This window comes from Prenolepis imparis, unplaced genomic scaffold, assembly GCF_030444845.1.
Source record: "Prenolepis imparis isolate NDT839.2.m4 unplaced genomic scaffold, iyPreImpa1.0 SCAF_10, whole genome shotgun sequence".
NCBI lineage: Eukaryota > Metazoa > Arthropoda > Insecta > Hymenoptera > Formicidae > Prenolepis > Prenolepis imparis.
The window spans coordinates 10,141,135-10,165,359 of NW_028141168.1; the positions used below are offsets into that span (position 1 = coordinate 10,141,135).

Sequence of the window (24,225 nt, forward strand, 5' to 3'; positions counted from 1 at the left end):
ATCATTAATTAACAAGTCATAAAACGAATCTACTTTGACTCTTTGAGTAGTGTGGCGTTATGACGCATTTTAAGTATATATAGTTGTATTTAATCATTTATTTTAATTACATGTTATATTTATTATATAATATTATATTATTATATTTATATCTTACTGATATATTATATAAATTCGTTTTAATTCGTTTTAATTCGTTCTAATACATTATTGCTATATGTATAAATAATGAATTATTAGTATGCAATTGCGTAATAACAAGAAACAAAGAACCATCAACACTTTTATTGATATATGTATGAATGTAACACTTTTATTGATACATGTATAAATATTGAATTATTATTTCACAGTTGCGTAATAATGTGGCTTTATATTGTATATATAATATAATATCTTACAGTTTGGAATCAAAATTCGTGACTTGTTTGTATCATAAACCAAAATGTAAAAATTAGCTCTCGCAAAGTTAATTAACATTTATTATAATATAATATTTATATAATAAAAACGCATCATTTTAATGTGCAAATATTATAATCATTTTTCTAATTTTTTTCTTTTTTTTTTAAAGGAACGATAACTTCAAAAATCTGGAATAGTGAGAACTTGATGGAAACTATACTCTGGATCAGTCTCAGATTGTTTTCGACTGGATTACAAGGTGCCATGGTAGAATATGATTTAAGGATATTAGGAATCAAATATGAGATTATGCTGATTGGAGGCGCATCTTGTTGTGTGGATGTAAATCATGAGGAAGCTCGCTTGACTATTGGCATAGAGGATGGATCAATGATATCAATACTTACTTAAATACAGTTGCCCAGCAACGGTGATTGCTGTGCAAAAAGGCACGCTTAATTTAATCATAGTATATTCTGATCATAAGGTGAGACTATAGCATTTTACATATATATATAATTCAATAATTTTTAAATCACCTAATACACAAATTTCCTCTGTTCTAATATAATGCACTATTGTAAAATATTATACAACATTAATAACTTGCTATTAAAAATTCATAATTTATACAGTTTATTGCAGCTTTATTTTTACATAGCAATTTTATATATAATTGCTTCTATTTTTGTTATTACTTGTTTATATATACATATTTTATAAAGTCTTCTGTTATAATTCATTATCTTGGTGTTAATGGGCAATATTAACTTTTAAGATGTATTTATGGGGGGGATATAAAATTATATAATCTAAATTAAAAATGACAATTTTAAAATTAATATCATGAAATGAGCACAGCTAATGTTCTCAATGTTTCAAAGTGTTAAGATGCTCTTATCGATGCTATTATAAACAATAATTGTTTTTCAGACTGTCGAATACAATATTCCTGCGAGACAGTACACAACGTTTTCCAATAATTTGAAAGAAAAAGAAGTAAAGATACCAAAGCGTGAAAATGGAGAGAGTAGACTGAAGATTTAATCTCTTACAGTCTCAGCTTACAATCTCAGCACACATTCCAAGTCGTCAAGAAGTAAAAGGTAGAGTTACCAACGGAAAAAAACATTTTAATTAAATAATAGGAAGGAAAGAATATCTCATGATTTTATTATTTGCAACATCTTGTCTATTTAAATTGGTTAAATGACGCGAAGAATTGATTTCGGTTGAAGTGAATCCAACTTTGTTATCGGAGAAATTATCACCCACTAAAGCAAAAATTCTTTGGCATGTTAATATAAAATAATCATCTAAGAATACCAAGAAATAGATGTCTATCAAGAAATAAATTGATAAATTTGATAAAATTGATAAAATGATTAAATAATATTATGAAAAAGTATTTCATTAATAAATTTATTAATAAATTCACTAATAAATAAATAAAATTTATAGTATATTTTTATGTCATGATTAGAGTTTGCTCTATTTTGGATCATGCGTTTTGATATTCCAGTATTATTTTCATCATCGGATAATTTTGTATGTATGTATGTCAAATAATTATTGCAATTCTATTTTGACACACTTTTAACTGTATGTTTAATATATTTTTGAAATTTATTTATATATTATATAATTTAAAATTTATTATATTTTGATCATTTCTAATATCTATTGAAATATAGAATTTTTTTATTTTTACGGCAAGTAACTGCCATCACTCCATGTATAGCTGTCTCGATCGATTCGATATTTCGAGAATCGCAATATTGCGTCATATCGATACATCTCTGGCAGCCATCTTGGTTCATTCGTGCTCGCGCGGCGACCATTGGGTCGCACTCAAAACTGCTCCGTATTTATCGCGGGTGTTGGTGTCTAAAAGTTCGTCTCGTACGCGAAAAATGATCACGAATGTCTCTCGTAAAGTGTCGGGCATACGTTGAAACAGTATTAAACCGTGTGTTATCGTTATTACAATATGGGCCCCTCTGCACCGGCGATCTGCGTACCGAAATTGCTCTCGTATACTTCGCTTTTCCTCTTGGACGTAAATCATGAGAAACAGGTGCATAATTATCATCTCCTATATATAACTTTATTCTCTAATTGATTGCATTGTTCGTGTAATAATTCGTTACATGTTTCGACCATTTCCTGATATTTATATGTACGTCTTGAATTTCTTTATTTCTTGGAGAAAATGTCGCGGCCATTTTGTGTATGTATGTTGTCCCGTCCTCTCAGTATTTTTCAATCGAAGAATAATATGATACACAAAGTCCTAACATGACTTATAACGCGCTATCGTTTGTCACGCACGTGTCAGTCGCATATGGCGTACGCTTTGATGCCAAGTTCGAGTCGCGCAGCACGTAGTTTTATCCTCTGCACTACGACTTGGCGTGCTATGCGTCTCGATTCTGGCATCAGGTATCGTCGTATCGTGTCGGGAAAGACAGCAGCTCGGATTATAAAGTTTTCTTTTTAATATCTTTGATCATTAATTAACAAGTCGTAAAATGAATCGACTTTGAGTAGTGCGACGTTATGACGCATGTTTAGTATATATAGTTGTATTTAATCATTTATTTTAATTACTTACATATTATATTTATATATATATATATATATTACTTATATATTATATAAATTCGTTTCAATTCATTTTAATACATTATTGCTATATGTATATACATATAATGAATTATTATTACGCAACTGCGTAATAACGAGATACAAAGAGCCACCAACACTTTTATTGATAATGTAACACTTTTTGATACATGTATAAATATTGCATTATTATTACGTAGTTGCTTTATATTGTATATATAATATAAGATTTTATAGTTTGGAACCAAAATCCGTGACTTGGTTGTGTCATAAATTAAAACGTAAAAATTAGCTCTTGCATAGTTAGTTAACATTTATTATAATATATTTATATATTAAAAACGCATCATTTTAATGTGCAAATATTTATTATAATCATTTTTCTAATTTTCTTCTTTCTTATTTAAAGGAACAATAGTTCCAAAAATCTGGAATGGCGAGAACTAGATGGAAACTATACTCTGGATCGGTCCCAGATTGTTTTCGACTGGATTACAAGGTGCTATGGTAGAATATGACTTGAGGATATTAGGAATCAAATATGAGATACTGATTGGAGGCGCATCTTGTTACGTGGATGTGAATCATGAGAAAGCTCGCTTGCCTATTGGCACGGAGAATGAATATATCAATACCCACTTAAATACAATTGCCCAGCGATGGCAATTGCTGTCCAAACAGCCACGCTCAATTTAATCATAGTATGTTTCGATCATAAGGTGAGACTATAAAATATCACATATATATGATTCAATAATTGTTAAATCCTCTATTATGTGGATTTTCTTTGTTCAAGTCTAATATGATATCATAAAATATTATACAACATTAATGATTAGGCATTAAAAATTCGCAATTTACAAATGTTATTGCAGCTTTATTTTTACATAGCGATTTTATATGTAATTGGTTTTATTTCCATTATTAAATTATTCATTTATATGAACTTATATAAAATCTTTTGTTATAGTTCATTATTTTGGTGTTTACGAATATTATTAATTTTTAAGATGTATTTTATGGGATATTATGTTACAAAAATCATACAATCTAAATTGAAGATTGAAAATGGCAATTTCAAAATATTTTGAAATGAGCACATCTAATGTTCTTCTCAATGTTCCAAAGTGTTAAGATACTCTTATTGATGCTAATATAAACAATAATTGTTTTTCAGATTGTCGAATATTCCTACGAGACAGTACACTACGTTTTCTAATAAATTGCAAGAAAAAGAAGTAAAGATACCAAAGCGTGAAATGGAGAGGGTAGACTGAAGACAGCAATTATTAAATTGCTCTAGCTCGCAATCTCAGCACACATTCCAAGTCGTCAAGAAGTACAAGGTAGAGTTATCAAGGGAAAAAAACATTTTAAATAATTAAATAATAGGAAGGGAAGAAAACATCTCTTATTTTTATTATTTGCAATATCTTGTCTATTTAAATTGGTTAAACGACGAAAAATTGATTGCGGTTGAGGTAAATCCAACTTTGTTATCGAAGAAATTATCACCCACTAAAGCAAAAATTCTTTGGCATAAATACAGAATAATCATCTAAGAATACCAAGAAATAGACGTTTATCAAGAAATAAATGATATTATCAAGAAGTATTTCATTAATACTAATAAATATATAAATTTTATATTTTTAATATTTTTTATTTTTATATTTTTATGTTATGATTAGAGTTTACTCTATTTGGATCGTGCATTTTGATATTCTAGTATTATTTTCATCATCGGACAATTTTATATGTATGCCAAATAATTGCAATTCTCTATTTCGACACTTCTAACTATATGTTCAATATATTTTTGAAATTTATTTATATATTATATATTGAAAAATTTATTATATTTTAATCAGGTCTAATATGTATTGAAATCGAATTTTTTTATTTTCAACGAGAAATAGGGTCAGTTTCGCCAACGGATTTTTGTCTGAAAGTAAATCTCGTGCGCGAAAAATTATCGTGAGTTTTTCTCATAAATTTGGGCATTCGTCGAAATAATATATTAAACATCGTAATTATCGTTATTACAACATGGGACTCTACATCGGCATATCACTCTTTCGTATTTTATTTTCATATATATATTTTCTTTTTAAAATAAACTATGAGAAACAGATGCATAATTATCATCTCGTATGTATATCTTTATTTTGTAATTTATTGTATTGATTATATTTTTATGTAATAATTCATTATATATGTTTCGATCATTTTATGATATAAATGTTTAAAATTTTTTTATTTCTACGGGAAACAGTGCCATTATATGGTAGTCTCGATCGATTCGATATTTCGAGAATCGCAATATGCGTAATATCGATACATCTTTGGCCGCCATCTTAGTTCATTCGTGCCGCGGCGACCGTTGGGTCGCACTCAAAACTGCTCCGTATTTGTCGCAGGTGTTAGTGTCTAAAAGTTTGTCTCGTACACGAAAAATGATCACGAATGTCTCTCGTAAAGTGTCGGGCATACATTGAAACAGTATTAAACCGTGTTTAATCGTTATTACAATATGGGCCCCTCTGCACCGGCGATCCACGTACCGAAATCGCTCTCTCGTATACTTCACTTTTCCTCTTGGACCTAAACCATGGGAAACAGGTGCATAATTATCATCTCCTATATATAACTTTATTCTCTAATTGATTGCATTGTTGTTTGTGTAATAATTCGTTACATATTTCGACCATTTGCTGATATTTATATGAACGTCTTGAATTTCTTTATTTCTAGGAGAAAATGTCGCAGCCATTTTGTGTATGTATGTTGTCCCGTTTTCTCAGTATTTTTCAATCGAAGAATAATATGATACACGAAGTCCTAACATGACTTATAACGCGCTATCGTTTGTCACACACGTGTCAGTCGCATGTGTTGCGTACGCTTTGATGCCAAGTTCGAGTCGCGCAGCACGTAGTTTTATCCTCTGCACTACGACTTGGCGTGCTGTGCGTCTCGATTTTGGCATCAGGTATCGTCGTATCGTGTCGAGAAAGACAGCAGCTCGGATTATAAAGTTTTCATTTTAATATCTTTTCAATCATTAATTAACAAGTCACAAAACGAATCTACTTTGAGTAGTGTGGCGTTATGACGCATTTTAAGTTTATATAGTTGTATTTAATCATGTATTTTAATTATTTATATTTATATATATTATTATATTTATATTATAGATATATTACTTATATACCATATACATTCGTTTTAATTCATTTTAATACATTATTGTTATATGTATATATAATGAATTATTATTACGCAATTGCGTAATAACTAATAACAAGATACAAAAGAACTACCAATACTTTTATTGATATATATATATATATATATATAAATAAATGTAACACTTATTAGGTCTGTTCGTTTTGACTGAACTCGCTGCACTAGTTCAGAGTTTTTCTTTTTCCTTTCAATGTCGAGCAAAAAAGATAGACTCTGAACTAGTGCAGCCAGTTTAGTTAAAACAAACAGATTTATAGATACATGTATAAATATTGAATTATTATTACGCAGTTGCTTCATATTGTATATATAATGTAAGATTTTAGTTTGGAACCAAAATCCGTGACTTGTTTGTTTATGTCATAAATTAAAATGTAGAAATTAGCTCTCGCAAAGTTAACATTTATTATAATATAATATTTATATAATAAAAACGCATTACTTTAACGTGCAAATATTTATTATAATTATTTTTCTAATTTTTTTCTTTCTTTTTTAAAGGACCGATAATTCCAAAAATTTGGAATGGCGAGAACTCGATGGAAACTATAGTCTGGATTGGTCCCAGATTGTTCTCGACTGGATTACAAGGTGCCATGGTAGAATATGACTTAAGAATGCTAGGAATCAAATATGAGATTATGCTGATTGGTGGCGCATCTTGTTGCATGGATGTGAATCATGAGAAAACTCACTTGCCTATTGGCACGCAGAATGGATATATCAATACTTACTTAAATACAGTTGCCTAGCAATGGCAATTGCTGTCCAAAAAGCCAATTTAATCATACTATATTTCGATCATAAGGTGAGACTATAAAATATCACATTTATATGATTCAATAATTGTTAAATCCTCTATTATGTGGATTTTCTCTGTTCAAGTCTAATATGATATCGTAAAATATTATACAACATTAATGATTAGGCATTAAAAATCGCAATTTACACATGTTATTGCAGCTTTATTTTTACATAGCGATTTTATATGTAATTGGTTTTATTTCCATTATTGAATTATTCATTTATATGAAGTTATATAAAATCTTTTGTTATAGTTCAACATTTTGAAGTTAAAAAATAATATTAACTTTTAAGATGTATATCATGGGGGATATTATATTTCAAAATCATACAATCTAAATTGATTGAAAATGGCAATTTCAAAATATCATAAAATGAACACAGCTAATGTTCTTCTCAATGTTCCAAAGTGTTAAGATGCTCTTATCGATGCTAATATAAACAATAATTGTTTTTCAGATTGTCGAATACAATATTCCTGCGAGACAGTACACAACGTTTTCCAATAATTTGCAAGAAAAAGAAGCAAAGATACCAAAGCTTGAAAATGGGGAGAGTAGACTGAAGACAGCAATTATTAAATTGCTCTAGCTCGCAATCTCAGCACACATTCCAAGTCGTCAAGAAGTACAAGGTAGAGTTATCAAGGGAAAAAAACATTTTAAATAATTAAATAATAGGAAGGGAAGAAAACATCTCTTATTTTTATTATTTGCAATATCTTGTCTATTTAAATTGGTTAAATGACGAAAAATTGATTGCGGTTGAGGTGAATCCAACTTTGTTATCGGAGAAATTATCATCCACTAAAGCAAAAATTTTTTGGTATATAAATATAGAATAATCATCTAAGAATACCAAGAAATAGACATCTACCAAAAAATAAATGATATTATTAAGAAGTATTTCATTAATACTAATAAATATAAAAACATAAACAAAAATATAAATAAATTTCATATTATACTTTTATGTCATGATTAGAGTTAGCTCTATTTGGATCATGCGTTTTGATATTCCAGTATAATTTTCATCATCGGACAATTTTGTATGTATGTCAAATAATTATTGCAATTCTCTATTTCGACACACTTTTAAGTATGTTTAATATATTTTTGAAATTTATTTATATATTATATATTTTAAAATTTATTATATTTTGATCATTTTTAATATCTATTGAAATATCGAATTTTTTATTTTTATGAGAAATAATTATATAAATATTATTGTTTTCAATTGTTTTGATACTTGGAGACTACTATTACATATCGATAGATCTCAAATCTTCATTACGTGAAACGCGCCGAAACGACGCAGGACGCGCTCAAACCGCTCTGTATTTTTCGCGCATTTTTGTGTGAAAGTAAATCTTGTGCGCGAAAAATTATCGTGAGTTTTTCTCATAAATTTGGGCATTCGTCGAAATAATATATTAAACATCGTGATTATCGTTATTACAATATGGGACACTACATCGACATATCGCTCTTTTTCGTATATTTTATTTTCATATATATATTCTTTCTTCGAAATAAACTATGGGAAATAGGTGCATAATTATCGTCTTGTATATATAGTTTTATTTCGTAATTTATTGTATTGATTATATTTTTATGTAATAATACATTATACGTTTCGATCATTTTTTCATATAAATGTCTAAAATTTTTGTATTTTACGGGAAATAGTCACTGCCATTACATATATAGCGGTCTCGATCGTTTCGATATATATTTCGAGAATCGCAATATTGCGTCATATCGATACAACTCTCGCCGCCATCTTAGTTCATTCGTGTCGCGGTGACCGTTGGGTCGCACTCAAAATCGCTCCGTATTTATTGCGGGTGTTAGTGTCTAAAAGTTCGTCTCGTGCGCGAAAAATTATCACGAATGTCTCTCATAAAGTGTTGGCCATATGTTGAAATAGTATTAAACCGTGTGTTATCGTTATTACGATATGGGCCCCTCTGCACCGGCGATCCACGTACCGAAATCGTTCTCTCGTATACTTTACTTTTCTTCTTCGATCTAAACCATGGGAAACAGGTGCATAATTATCATCTCGTATATATATATTTATTCTCTAATTGATTGCATTGATGTTTGTGTAATAATTTGTTGCATATTTCGACTATTTGCTGATATTTATATGAACGTCTCGAATTTCTTTATTTTTAGGAAATAGTCACGGCCGTTACATCAGGGGTCTCAACTTTCGATGTTTCGAGAATCGCAACATTGCATATCGATATATCTCCAGCCGCCATTTTAGTGCCGCGTCGCGGCGATCACAGAGTCGCATTCAAATCGCTCCGTAGTTCTCGCGAGTGTTATTGCGTCCAAAAGTGAACGCGAAAGAATGTCGAGAGTGTTTCTCGGAAGTGTCGGGCGTTGGTCGAAACATTCGTGTTAAATGAGCGTTATCGTTGTTATACATCTATATGGATATCTCTGGGACAACGTGATCCGCCTGAATTGCCTGGACATGGATCGAAAGCGCATCTTCGCATCTTTCACGTCTTCTCTCCGCAGTGCAGCAAAAGTGCAACTTATGCACGCCAAGTATGTGCATGTCATTGTTCTGTAATTAGCTGCGCCGATACTTTTTGTAATAATTCAATATTGTGGTCACTTTTAAACTTTGAATTTTTATAGCTTTAAATAGCTGTTCTGTTTACGACTTTACGAGTGTTCACGTCAATGGTTTAAATATCATGAGAATCATAAATGATCTTGATCATTTTGGTTATCTTGAAGAGACGCAGCTTCTTACTTATGTATATATACATATGCCTGATATTATCGACAGTTTCCAGTTATTTATATATGTAATCAACTTTATTCTATATTATAATATTAATTTTACTAGTTTTATTTAAGATTGTTCCAACTGTCTACTTCGTAGATATATTATGTATACATATAACCTATATATAGCTTATTTATATTTACAAACGCAATATGTTATATATTTCCGTGAACTGAAAACAGTCGATAATGTCAACATTCATCAATACTGTCGCTTGATAATTATGAAAATGTCGTAAGGCCAGCCTTCAATGCTTCATCGTTTATACATATATATGTATAAAGTAAACTTTACCCCAATACTTAACCCAAAACATAACCCTCATAAAATGTTTCGAGAAAAGCTATTTTTCTAAGCAAATATAAAATTGCTATTTAGTCTTTCTTTAAAAAGTATATGATATATTTTTTTAATACAGAAAAAATTAATTTATAAAAATATTATTAGGGAAATAATAATATTTATATTGTAATAATACACATTATTTTTTCACTCTTTCGCTTTTATAGACATGTTATATTTTAACTGAAATATATGATACAGAAAAAATTAATTTATAAAAATATTATTAGGGAAATAATAATATTTATATTGTAATAATACACATTATCTCTTCACTCTTTCGCTTTTATAGACATGTTATATTTTAACTGAAATATATATGACATCATTTTCAAATAATCGAAGCTTCAACCTAGAAAAATAAATTTTTGTTGCGTCACGCGTAATTCGTCAGCTTTCGTGGGGGGTTCGATCGTCCACTTTGGCGAGATAAATAAACGACCCGCGAATTCCAAGCTATATTCCGCGCGAGACGAACGGTGACCGATCTGGGCGGATGTCGTTCTCGGGAAGGCCGGCGAAGCTTTCAAAGGAATCGGTGAACGTTCGATCGCGTCTTCCGGCGAATCATGCTCGAAGGTATTCACCGGAAGTCCCGCTTTTTTGCATTCCTCCGCCAACACCTACGGTCAGTGACACGCGTCGAACACATTGAAATTTGTCTATGGTCGCGAGTTTGTTATTTTTTTTCTGTCGTACTCGAAGGACTGATAGTTTTTTTTATACCTCTCTGAAAAATTGCCCACTTAAATGCTCGTATTTCTGCGACCATAACCGTTGCGATACGTTTTCGAGGAAGTTTGTTTCTTTGCTGAATTTAACGAAACAATTATCTCAATTAATGTGACGTATGTTAGAATGAATTTATATATAATTATTTTGCGTGCGAGCAACAAAACTATTATTATTTTAATATTTCCCATGACAAATACGTATATATTATTACCGAATATTATCAGCGACCACTTCGTTTCTGAAAAGATCACCGTGTTTTATAAGTATCACTCTTTCGGCCACTTTTTTGCTCTCTTTATCTTTCTTTTCCGCAGACATTCCGATATTATTCACACGACGAACGCAGCCTTTAATAATGAATCCGACTAAAGCATGCGCGTGGTTTGTTCGATACTTTGGATTGTTGCTATCGTTATCGCGCGGTAATATTGAAATTCTTAACCTACGTCTTTCGGAATAAGCATAGAAAATTTTCGAGTGAAATATATGAATTGTATTGTGAATAAAACTTAAGTAAAGTATCGTGTGCCAAAAATGCCTCGTTTTCTTCTTGTTGGATAGTTTCAAATTTTCAAATTTTATCAACGCGATTTATATCCGTGATGATGTGAATTTTTTAATTTTTCCATATTCGAAATACACTTAAAAAAATCGGAATCCGAAATTTAAATGATAGAATGGACGAGAAGACGCTTTATCTCGCCAAAAATCCCCTAAATAATCTACTATCCGGTAACGTTTATCGCGATTGCATAGTAACATCGTCGTTGCAAAGTCAGCAAGATGAGTATCGGGAATTTTTTTTTTCGATTATCAAAGTAGCCGGAAATATAATGAAACGTTCGACATAATATTGTATCGTAGCCGAACCGATTTCATATATAAAGTTTATGACTAATAATTGACACTACAGTACATTGATATTGTATATATAAATTGAAAAAAAATTTGTTAATTTAACTAAACCTTTCAACTAAATTACTATTTTGTTAATTGAACATATATTAGTATTTAAGTTAAATATACGTTTTGTTATAGATTTAATGTTATATTTAATTTAAATATTTCTATATGTTCAATTAACAAAATAATATTTAGTTATTTGAACGATTTAGTCAAGTTAACAAATTTTGTTTTCAATGTACACATCGATGTTCAGATATAGAAAATCGTACGACTAAAATAGGGTGCTGATATCGAGAAAAAAGAGAAAAAAAAATGCGTAATCTACTACTTAAATCTATTACTTAAAATTAAGACTTTTTTAATTTAAGCTTTTATAAAAGAGGATAAAAATCTAATCAATCTTTCATATAAAAAAAGAGAGTAATCTAAATATTTATAAACTTCTTAAATAATGCAAAAATATTTATACATATTAATATAGTAAAATATTATTTTATAATATTATTTTAATATATAGTAAAATATTATATTTTACTATAAATTATTTTATAATATTTTACTATAAATATTTGGAAAGTTTCGAAAGTTTTATTTAGAACACTTTATATGTGCATTATATTACCATATGTAAAAAAAATCTACCATAGAAAACGAGCAATTAATTTTATTAGTAATCAATAATAAAGAAATTTATAAATGTTGCTTATTCTGCTATTGCTTCGTTTGATGTTTTCTTGGATTTTCTTTTCTTCTCTTGTTTATTTTTTATTGCTCATTCATGGCATTCATAAAGTATTCATTCGCGAAAATATTATTAATTACGATCGCACGCGCATTGATTAATAAAATACGGTACTTCCGATTTTAATCACACAGAAAGAATTTTCTTTTAGAATTTATCCTCATAGTAAATTGTCATAGAAAATCATAGTAATTGTAGGACAATATGGTATGGAAAGAATTTTATGAGAATTTCTCTGATTAATATTATTTATCACAATAAAAAATAATATCTATCACAGTAAAATATAAAATATGTTTGATTAATTTTATTATATAGTTTAGTAAAATTAATCAAACATTTTATATTTTATTGTGATGGATATTATTATTTTTTATTGTGATAAATATTAATCGGAGAAATTCTCATAACAATTCTTTCCATATCATATTATCCCATGATTACCTTGATTTTCAGGATAAATTCTAAGAGACAATTCTCTCCATGCATGTGACTTTATTATATTGAGAACATCACGAAAATTATAATCTACTCAGTATTCCAAAATCGTATGACGAAATTCACTCGATGTTATTCGTTGCAACAATGTAACTTTGTTGCCAACAAATAGCGTACTTCCATAACTATTGTTTAACTATCTCATAATTATATCATAAACACAAGTAGTTGTACTCAATCGTGTATTTTAATTACTTGCAATTACGTAGTAATAATTTGGTATTTATACATATATATAATTAATGTATTAAAACGAATTTAAACACATATAATGTTTTACATGATTTGTCGAGATCTATCGCGCAAATAATCAATAAAGCAACGATATACATGTTTTCGGATAAAGCATTTTGCAATATTTATATTTAATTTCAATTTGATAATACAACGCGAGATGATAGAGAAATAGAGAATTATAAACAAAGAAAGAGAGACTGAATTTGTGGCTACACGATTTTAGAAGTTAATCATAATTTCGCGTTGTTCTCTAAATAATAAAATACACGTTTTGTGCAATTAATGTCGGGAATGTTCTGTGCAAAATACCATACCATCGCTGTATTCTAGTGATTAATACGCGATCGTTATTGTGTTTTTATACGAAAATTCTTATGAGTGTCATGAAGAAAAAATAAAGGATAAACAGAGAAAAGAAAAAACCTAGGCAGCATCAACTGACAGTGATGCAATCATAAAGCACAAATTTTACAAATTATTTATTACTTATTGTTAAATTATGTAAAATATTATAATTGCGATATAGTAATTTATTTAACATTATTATTGCAATATAATGTATGTATAAAGTATGTTAGATTTTACTTAAAAATTTATAAAATATTTATGATATTTATTTTATATACTTATATATATTACTTTTAAATTGTTTAGGTTTATAATTATTTACATTATTAAATTATTTAACTAAAAATTAAGTATACTTTTTAAAATGCAACAAGGTTGCTTTGCCTTATTTTTCAAGCCGTATGCAGACGAATATTTTGTGCTTTGGAATTTAATTCTATAATTATAGAATTACAATACACAATTATAGAATAATTGCCGTAAAAATCTAACTATATGGGAGGGAAAATCGAATGGACGATTACATTCAAGCATTAATAAAAAACAACTATACATGTATACAATTTGCTACGCAATTAATTTACAAAATTTTGAATATCCAAATCTTACTAGCAATATCTACTAACTAGCATTGTTCTACTAATTAGCATTAAATGCGTGATTATTAAAATCTCGATAAAATAATTATTTAAGTTTTATACAATAACAATTAATAACATTATATCATTCAGTGCAATTATTTTGTTTTTTACGAAATGCTTTAAATTAAGTATAAAAGAAACGATCTCACAATTTAGATACGAGATTTACGATAGCGTGACTGAACTTTCGATCCTAGTCACTCGAGCTGGTATCGGATGGCAGAAAAATGAAGAAGCGTCAGACCGGGAAGGGCGGGAACGGATGAGTGGGACCGAGAAGGGGGTATGCGGAAAAACTCAAACGCGAGGACGTGCAAGCGCGATCTTACAGAAGAACGAAAGAGATAAAAAGAGGAAAAGAGCGATGAAAAAGAAAGAATAAGGAGAAAGAAAGAAAGAAAGAGAGAGAGAGAGGGTGAGAGAGGTAAGATGGGTTCGTGGGTGTAGAGACACGGTGGGGTGCGCTGTAAATTACAAGCGGAGCGCCAAACCGCTATGGTCTTCTCTCGGTGGCGCAGGGGTGTCTAGACGTATAGATAATGCCAGGCTGGCTTGGTGCGGGGTAGACGCAAGCTAGACGGTCCCCGGTTGATCCAGTCAGCCGAACCAGCCAGCCAGCTACTACCCGAACCAGCCAGCCAGCCAGCCAGCAAGCCATCAGCCAGTCAGCCGGGTTGCGCTAGACACATCGACCATGTTCCGTTTCTCTTCGTTTCTCCCGTTTTCACTATCTAGCTATCTATCCGTGTCTCTTTCTCGCGTCCACCGCGATATCTACAAGGTGGTTCTAAATTAAAAACTTGTCAAACTTAACGAGAATATGCTTTAAAAAAATTTGCACTCGTGTTTTTCTTCGTGTAGCAAAAATTTGATCGATAATTTTCATTATCAATCCTCAATAGGTATCAAATTTTGTTAGATTTTTTAGTTTAATAGGATTCTTTTTTATATGAAAATTTATTTGAAGAGAGGTTTATAAAATCTATAAGAAAACTCTCGTATCATTTTTTAAATATTTATTATTGATTATGTAATTATATTACTATTAAATGTGTAGGCACAGATTTCTTGCATTTCTTATGCTGTGATCTAAATCTAAAAAAAATCTTACCCTATTGAAGATTAAATGCCACTTTGTCTCGATAATTAAAAACATTAAATTAGCAAAAATTTAAGAAAAAAATGTAATTAGAGAACACGCGTATAAAGTTATTACGGTTTAATTCGAAAGCACCCTGTATACGTACTGACTGCATCCTCGTCTTACTCGCCTATATATGCGGTGCAACCGGATTTCCCATCGTTCTCGTCGCGCCAGCCGGCTCACGGACGAGAACCTCACCTCTCATGCATTCGGCGCGGCCAGGAGATGCAAATCCCCAATAGCATCACCTGATATCCAAGATCCCATTGGCAGCGATCGTGACGTGGATGATGCACGAGACCGTCGCCCGACCACCATCGTCTCTCCTCTCGCCTCATCCATCTTTTTCTCTTTCTTTCTCTCGTTCTCTTTAATTCTCTCTCGACACCCGCGCCAACAACCACTCGTGTATGCACCACGAGCGCATAGAATTATTCCGTTTCTCCGCGTGCCAGGGATCTCTAGTCTTTGTCGCGTCCTGGAAAACACCCGACCCTTAAACGCGAATGCTGCACGCTCTTGCACTGACTGCAGCAACGGCTGCAATCTCGAGAAAATAGGACTCTTAGACGCCGCTCGCAATCCTCGCGTTGTAAGATGTCCGGATTGTTGTATTTTTAAAAAGCTTATTTTTATATAAAATATTTTTCATTGTTAATTTAATCGCTTTTCTCGAAACATGTTTAGAAAAGAGGAAAATCCCTTCTATTCGATTATAAATTGCGTGACATTTAAAAAATAGGATGTTAACTTTGTAGAGATAATATTATTGCAATGCAAAAGTATTCTTCTTTATTTCTTCGAAAATGGACACGTCTTTTCATAAAAAGTTATATAAGATTATTGTAACCGTGTCGCTATGATGATGGTCCTGAGCCTTCAAAATGTAACATTGCAATGTTGATACTGACATCTACGTCGCATTGCATGATCGCGCGCGGCTTTGTCACATAAAATTTCTCGTATGATGTATTTTTTTTCATTCGCGCCGAGAAACCAGATGTTTACAACGCGCGTCGAAGTACTTTGATCGCCGGCGTAACTGTTGGCTAAATGGAAGACGAGTCGGACGCATTAAGTCGGATCACGCGGCTAGGACTCGCACGTCGCCGAAGGTAGTAACGTCGTCGCGTAATCGTTTTCCGTATTTTTCACCGGCGGTGATCCTCCATTCCGCCGGCGGGAGTTGCGGCTGTTTATCAGAGCGAGCTATAACGAGGGATTAAGAGCACCGAGATACGACGGCGACCAACGTCTCTGTATCCTTCCTTCTTCTCTTTCCTCCTTCCTGCTTCTCTCGAGGCAGCCATCGCTAACCGCGGTAGCGTTTTAATCGGCCGACTCCAATGCATAAATCCACGTTAAATAATACGGTAGTTAGCAGCGTCATTAAGCCGTTTCGAGATACTACCGTGAAACCAAAAGCGCGAACCGCCGACAATATTCCTGCAAACTCAGTATTTATTGATATACCGTCATAGAAAAAGAAAAGCCAATGTCATTCGATAGCGTCGCGACGCGTAACCGAGAAATATTGTATCATCTGATGGGACCAAATATGCTTCGCAATTCTATCTCTGACCGCTGCATGCATAACACTTCTCGTGAATCATTCAAAACACAAAATATTCGCGAATTAATTCGACTGAATAAAGTATATTGTATATTGTATTTGACAGAAATTAGCTGATTAAAGCGTTAATTTACTAATTAAATTTTTAAATAAAAAAATGTTATAGAAATTAAAATAATAATGTAAATAATATGTTATAATACTTTAAACTCGATTAATATTTTTTGACAGAAATCAGCTGTCAAAAATATTAATCGAGTTAAAAGAACTATAACATATTATTTAAAACATATTACTATTTTAATTTTTAAAACATTATTTTGAAATTTAATTAGCAAATTAACGCTTTATTCAGCTGATTTCTATCAAAAATAATAATAAAGTATTAATTTGTTAATTAAATTTTAAAATAGTAATATGTTGTAAAAATTAAAACAGTAATATGTTGTAAATTATATGTTATACTTTCCGCGAATATTTTTTGACAGAAATCAGCTGATAACTGTCAAAAATATTAGTCGAATTTAAAGTATTATAGATAATCCATAGACATATAATCATATCTATGTATTTGTTAATATTAATATTTAAAACATTATTTTAATCTTTATAACGTATTATTATTTCAAATTTTAATTAGCAAATTTATGCTTTACTATTATCATGATCCAATAAAAAACCGGAACTTTAAAGAGTTGTTAATTTGATAAAGTATCTCGCGATTTTTATTGGTGTAGCGTCTCATATTATCTGAATTAAATAATTCGCGTCAATCGATAGCCAATAATCGTAATCATTCAATTTTTATAGTACAATAGAAAATCATTGCAAGACAAATTAATTATAATCCGCGTAACACGTTTCACGATATATCGATGACATTCTGAATTTTCTGACCTAAATAACCCGCGCGAAATCATTGAGAAATTGCCAGTATCGCTCTATTCAATGAAAGAAGAGAGATTCACTGTGACTCTCGAAACATCTCGCATCCTTCTCTATTCTTTTTCACGTCCTTCTCTTTCGAAACCTAGCATCTCGCGTCTTTCTTTATTCCTCGTCGTGTCCTTCTCACGTTATCTCCAATTCCTTTACGCTCGAGTGAGCACGGCTCGGAAACTCGAAACGCGCGTCCGAAACTCGATACGCAGATAAAAACTGAGGCAAAAAATATATCCTTCGGCGACCTTCAATTGTTTCGATGTCGCGCGTCACTAAATAAGGTATAAACATAATCGTCACGTACATACCAGCTGAAACCAGGTTTCTTATCGTGCATACTTATGTGATTCATGTCTCCATTTACTCACACAAACTTTTTCTTTCATACATTTTAGTCACCTATACTCGCGATTGCATTCGTAGTGTAGTTTCGAACGTTCTTTACGAAAATCAGTTTATTCAAGGTGCGCTTGGAGAACGATTCTGAATTATCGCGATTTCTCGTACCATTCTTAAATATCAGAACGATGAATCTTAATGAATGTTCAATATATTTACTGAAAAAAATCAATCAGTTTGTTCAAAATAAAATAAAATAATGTTTTAAATGATATAGGATGTTTTTTAAAATGATATGTTATAATACTCTAAACTAATATTTTGACAGTTATCAGCTGATTTCTGTCAAAAAAATATTAATCGAGTTCAAATAAACTTTATATATTTTTTTAAATATTCTTTTTAATATAAAATTGAAGAATGGTGCGCGCTTGTGTGTAGTGTTTTAAAATTTTATGTGTAACGTGACGATATACTATTATTCTTATGTTATTTATTCGTGTCACGCAGCGTCTTTGTCCTACGGCATTTTCCTTATCAGTAATTATCAGGATTAAAAAAATTTATAGTTCTACATGAGTTCTAAAAAGAATTCTGCCTTCTAAAAACAAAAAAAATATTAATTAAGCTAAAATAAAGACCGGATATCTATAGATATTCAGATGAGACGCCAGTCGATTTTCGAGAATTATATTTATTTTAAAGCTATATCTTTTCGAACCTTCTTCTAGTTTTAATTATTGTTAGCTATATATTTATATCATGTATGATATAATGCAAAAAATAATAAAATCTAATATGTATGTATTTTATTTGTTACCACAGGTAGCATTACTGATCAGCTGATGAGTTTGACTACGCGAGATTCTCGAGTGCCGAACAGATTGTTGCTTCGCGCGATTATAGTGTTCGCATCGTATTTTCTCATTGCAAGTGCAATACGCGAAATACGCGTGCGACTCACGCGTCGCGTCGGGAGTGCCGTGTAAAATTTCGCGTGTCGGGAGTGCCGTGTAAAGTGTCGGGCGATCTGTGTTTTCGCGAGTGTCGTGAGTGCTACGAAGAAGGTCGACCAAGAGAGGAGGAGGAGGCCCGAGGAGGCATCGGGCGACAGGAGGGCAACTGTGAGGTATGCAATATAAATATAATTATAACATACTCAATTTATTAATCCGCTACTTAGTAAAATTACTTGATTTTTTCCATGGAATTTATTTTGCATTATATACATATATTATTTTTATGCATATAAAATATTTTATATTTTCAAAACCTTGTTTCAAAAATATTAATAATAAAATATTTATAATAACACACATGTATTACATAATTTAAATATTTTGTTTTTAGATCAAGCTGTGATACTACAACTCCGCTACTGCACGTATCGGTGAGTGAGAAATAAACATTTCTATAGCGTTATTTCTATAGGTAATGGAGGGATGTATGCAGCTATTCTTGATATAAAATAATATCTTGTGTATTAAAATAGATCATTATATATACTGAAATTACGTCACGACAAATTTTATTGTTATACGATAGTTGTTATACGATAGCTTTGCGATTAAATCAATTACTCGCAACTTCCGATTCCCGCTACAATCATAACTTTCAGTAATTAATTATCGCTCTCCTGGCTTCTCTAGAGTAAATATTTCAAAGTAGCATCGCCGATCGCTATAATCGTCACGTTTCGCCAGTGCTGTCTTGGCGCTCGTTTACGCCACGACGAATAAAGATTCAAAGCGGATACGGATCGTTAATCAACTGACCCGGACTCGCGCGTTCTCGTTGGTAGACAGGGGGACAGGGGGGAACATCTTGTTTCCGGCAGCTTAATGCCACCGCGCGACGCGATTCATTTTTCGTTTCTGAAGTTTTCGACGAGAGCGATCGTCGGGGACGATTCGAGTCGTTGGCCACAGTAATTTCACCGCCATGTCATCCCGCAACATTAATAAATCATGAGAGCGGCGCGACGTGTCCCGCTCTTAACGACAGACTCCTTTGATTATTTCTATAACGAAACGCCGAGAAAGTGATTCCAGGATGTCCCGGGGGAGGGTAGGTGCATGTAATCGCATCTCGGGGTAACGCGGCAGGTTGTAAAGCCGCGGCCGTGCGGTAATAATCATAACTCGCAAGGACGCGTACCCGTCTCTCTTTTGTCCTTTCGCGCCGCGGGTCTCTTCTTTTTTCTCCTCGCTTTAACGAGCGGCCGCGACAATCAACGCGATGTCTGCAGCACCGCCGTCGTCGCGACCGCGCGACCCAATCTCGTTCGCGCGCGCGAGCAACTTTTTACCGCTGCTCCCTTCCGTTGTCCCGCCCCGCTCGCGAGGTCACGAACCCCCGTGCATACATCCCCTTCTCTTCGCGAATTACGCGAAAACGGTAATCCTCCGACAGACAGTTTTCTCGGCGCTGCGTCGCGCCGAAATGACTCACTATTTCCGTACCCCGTGCTGTGAAACAAGAAGTTAACGCTGCCCCTCGTTTACTTCCGTTTACAGTCCTCTTTAGTTTAAGGGATACGACGAGAAGATCTTATCGCGGTCTCGAGACTTTTCCCTCCGAGAGAGAGAGACGACCCTCGTCTGCAGAAATTGCGTAAAGTTCTCGGAAACCTCTCCATATGCATTCGAAATGTCGAAAATTTTCTCTTGGTACTATTAATTATGAAACGTTGCAATATATTACTGACAATGAATAACTGTAGTATATTAAAAGTAAAATAGTACACCCACAAATAAAACTCACAAAGTTTTTAAAAGAAATAAATTAATTAATTTATATAAAAAGACATATATATATTTTTATATATAAAATAAAATATTTTATATCAAAAAAGCTGATATTACTCATGGCAAAATGAAAAACTTCGAAGAAGATAATTTAATAGTTTATCGCGTATATTACGGATGCGCACACTTACTGATAAAGCAAATTAGACATAACAAAATCAGGCGATGTGTGCAAGTAATTAACACTCTTTTCTCGACGCGTGCGTATTTAATTCGAAGAAAACATCGTCTCTTATCGTGCGTGACTTTTATCGCGTATGACGTCAGGTTGTCGTCTGTAAAAATACACGAGGAATCGCGTGAGATCTTAAAATAGCGGAAAATAGCGGACAATAGCGGAAGTTTACTTTCTCATGACGCAATATTAGTTTTTTTTATACGCGCACGTGTATGTGCATCTGTATACGCTTGATAGAAACAGACTCGGAGATGCGACCTTCATCTGCACGTGCAATAGTTAATAAGTACACAGAAATTGATAGAAGATGACATAATGGCATAACATATTTGCCAATCGTATTGCTCAAGCGCTAGACTTTGCATTGCGACATCGACGCTGTTGTGAACTCTCTTGTCGCATCTCCAGAATTGCATATAAAAAGTGCTTATACGTGCGCGCGTGTCATCATTCATGTAATGTTCGGATATTAATTAATTATTGCCCAGTAAATTGATTGAAAATAATTTCATCTATCAAATAAAATTTTTGAAAATAGCGATTACAATTTGGGAATATATGCTACTTACATTATTTTTTTAAATTAATTTAAAAAAATAATCTTATAAATTCTTATACTCAAAAATCATAATTTCTTAAATATTGTCGTAGATTACTAGAAAAGAAACTTCAAGAATTTGTTCCATTGAATTAATTCCAGATATTTATAATTTCTTCCTTGTGACGATTCTTATCGATCGAATCAAATGAGATCGATATTAGTAAAATGTAAAAATATAGCGCAATTAAAATAAACGGGTCTGTTATTTCGTGATTTCGAGAAAAACAGAGAAACGTAGAACGATTATTTCGCTGTCGACTTTTGATCTAAGCGGAAAGTGCTTAAATTGCACTTTAATTCTATCCTATCGGAGCAGGAGGGGGCAACGCGTACGTGGCGAAATTCCGAAAAAAGGTGCATCAAAGCGGCAGGGAAACTGCAGGGCTGTCTGCTGCAGACGCGAGATGTGGGATCCATCGCCGAAAGAAAGACGGAACGATTCGAATAAAAGCTAAAGTCCTCGGAACCACCCTGCGGAATCGTTCTGTGCGCCGAGTATCACGTCCGCCACCCCGTATGGCGCCCCTTCTCGTAACCCATTCTCAGTCGCCTCTCTTTTCCCCCCCGTCTATCACCCCTTAGTGCATTTCACCAGCGCCAGACGTCAGACGTCCTCACCGCAGTCGCAGCCACAACAGTTATAACCGTTGACGTTTTTGCCCCTTGTTTCATCGTTGTTTCGTCCTCGAATACAACACATAGTTTCGCGTGAAATTCTCTTTCTCTTTTTCTTCTCTCTCTTTCGTCGCGGTTCATCTGGTTATTATCTGACTACTTGCAGTCTCTTCTTGGCCTTCAATTAACGCCTTTAACCTGCCATTGCCCGTGCCATTGAGAAAGCGCTCCATTAAGTTCTGTCTTATTAGGTATATGAATGTTTAATTCTCGGAATAGTATTATGAGTTCCACGTATCTCTCTTAAAGTGAAATTGACAGCGAAACGTTAAGAGATTTATATTTAGAGTGACTTGATCGTCACGATGATACTAAAATACTGGAAGAGAAAAGTTATTCTCGAGAATTATTTACTCGGTTAATATAATATATAATTATATAAGAGATTTTGCGTTTCATATATTATATTTTATAAATACTAAATTAATGAAAATTATAATCAATTTATCTACAAATTCTCAGTTAAACAAAACCAAAGTTATTCTCATAATTTTTTTAAATAACAATTTTTTAATTAAATCTATATTTATTTTTTTCCTAACGTTTTCTTCAACCGATGCTATCTCGCTGATGCTCCTCTAATACTGAAGAGCAACAGGGGAGTCGACTTAACACCAATATCATATATTGTTTCCCTTTCATAGATGCAATCGCATTATTCATGTATATTCATTGTCGTAACTGCAAGGTCGCCGTCAAGGTGCCTCATTCTCGAAAATGGATCGATGCGACCGTCTCGAAGAAAAGCGTTCGTTTATAATTCATAGGGATTGTAGAGTGTAAAATCGTAAGGACTATGCATCAAAGTTAACGCTTTAAATAATAATGAAAAGTATCTATTTTTAACGAAAACGTTTACATCGAAAACAAAAGAAAATCTTTGTTCTACAATAATAATTTAAAAAAAAAGTTCATATATTTTAAATGAGATCGCGATATAAAAAAATAGATGATAAATGATTATAAATAGCTGAACGTACTTTATCGAGGACGCGAAATTTCGCACATAGTCCTCGCCGATCGCTCGTCCGCTCGAAGTCACCGAGGGTGACTTTTCATCCCTTCCCCCCCTTCCCCCCAAGCGAAGTATCGTGGAGACGTAACAAGGGGAATCCCGATACCGGCGAGCTCCTCGGGGAGAAGACGAAACGAGACGAGACGGGCACGCTATACGCGATGTAAGACGTCTAGACGCCCCGGAGATGCCGTGCCACTTGGAGATGCCGTCTCGCCCGAGCAAAGGATCGCGTTATATCCCGACGGGAGGAAGTGCGGGAATAGTTGGATTTCGTATGCGAGATGGTAGGGTAGGTAAAAGGAGAAAGAGTCTCGGAACAATGGCGCGTAAACGGTATGTGCACGTGCACCGCACCGGTGCGACGAGGTGTCGCGACGCGTCTCTCCGCGGACGGATGGACGGCGCTGCGGGAAATTACGTCGTACACACGGAACCGACCGCGAAACCGTAACTCTCCTGTGTCGTCCTCCCCGACTGTCTGTCTTCCTTCCCCGTCGTCCTCCCTCCGGTATCCCTCCGAGGCATTAGGGTCCCGCGATGTCCTCCTTCCTGTCCACTTGCGGACGTCGGTCAGCCACCTGTCTCCCTGCCGTATCCTGCTT

The 24,225-nt window shown here is 33.0% G+C and overlaps 1 protein-coding gene and 1 long non-coding RNA gene across 3 annotated transcripts in view; one reads left to right on the top strand and one right to left on the bottom strand.

Moving 5' to 3' along the window:
* The window catches only part of LOC145941846 (uncharacterized), a 53,737-nt gene that overhangs the window by 699 nt on the left and 28,813 nt on the right, over positions 1-24,225 (top strand). Inside the window, exons 2-10 of one of the 2 annotated variants that reach the window (XR_014426229.1) lie at positions 575-892; positions 1,339-1,511; positions 3,440-3,749; positions 4,208-4,376; positions 6,781-7,087; positions 7,543-7,717; positions 9,267-9,650; positions 19,170-19,473; positions 19,695-19,734. This is a non-coding gene — a long non-coding RNA (uncharacterized LOC145941846). Of the gene's footprint in view, positions 1-574; positions 893-1,338; positions 1,512-2,245; positions 2,483-3,439; positions 3,750-4,207; positions 4,377-6,780; positions 7,088-7,542; positions 7,718-9,266; positions 9,651-19,169; positions 19,474-19,694; positions 19,735-24,225 lie in introns of those variants that run through there. The other variant, XR_014426230.1, reaches the window with a different exon arrangement.
* Positions 10,579-11,423, bottom strand: LOC145942042 (uncharacterized). Its single transcript, XM_083048517.1, has 3 exons — positions 11,186-11,423; positions 10,966-11,050; positions 10,579-10,862 (listed from the first exon to the last, which is right to left on the bottom strand). Exons 1-3 carry the CDS (start codon positions 11,290-11,292, stop codon positions 10,587-10,589), a joined length of 468 nt encoding a protein of 155 aa, XP_082904643.1. The 5' UTR covers positions 11,293-11,423; the 3' UTR covers positions 10,579-10,586.

Excerpts from the sequence above, each read along its gene's own strand:
- LOC145942042 (XM_083048517.1), bottom strand. The coding sequence starts at position 11,292 with ATGTCTGCGGAAAAGAAAGATAAAGAGAGCAAAAAAGTGGCCGAAAGA. Across the intron at positions 11,051-11,185 it reads GTGGTCGCTGATAATATTCG|CAAAGAAACAAACTTCCTCG; the intron begins GTAATAATATAT and ends CGTTAAATTCAG. Across the intron at positions 10,863-10,965 it reads GTGGGCAATTTTTCAGAGAG|GTGTTGGCGGAGGAATGCAA; the intron begins GTATAAAAAAAA and ends CACTGACCGTAG.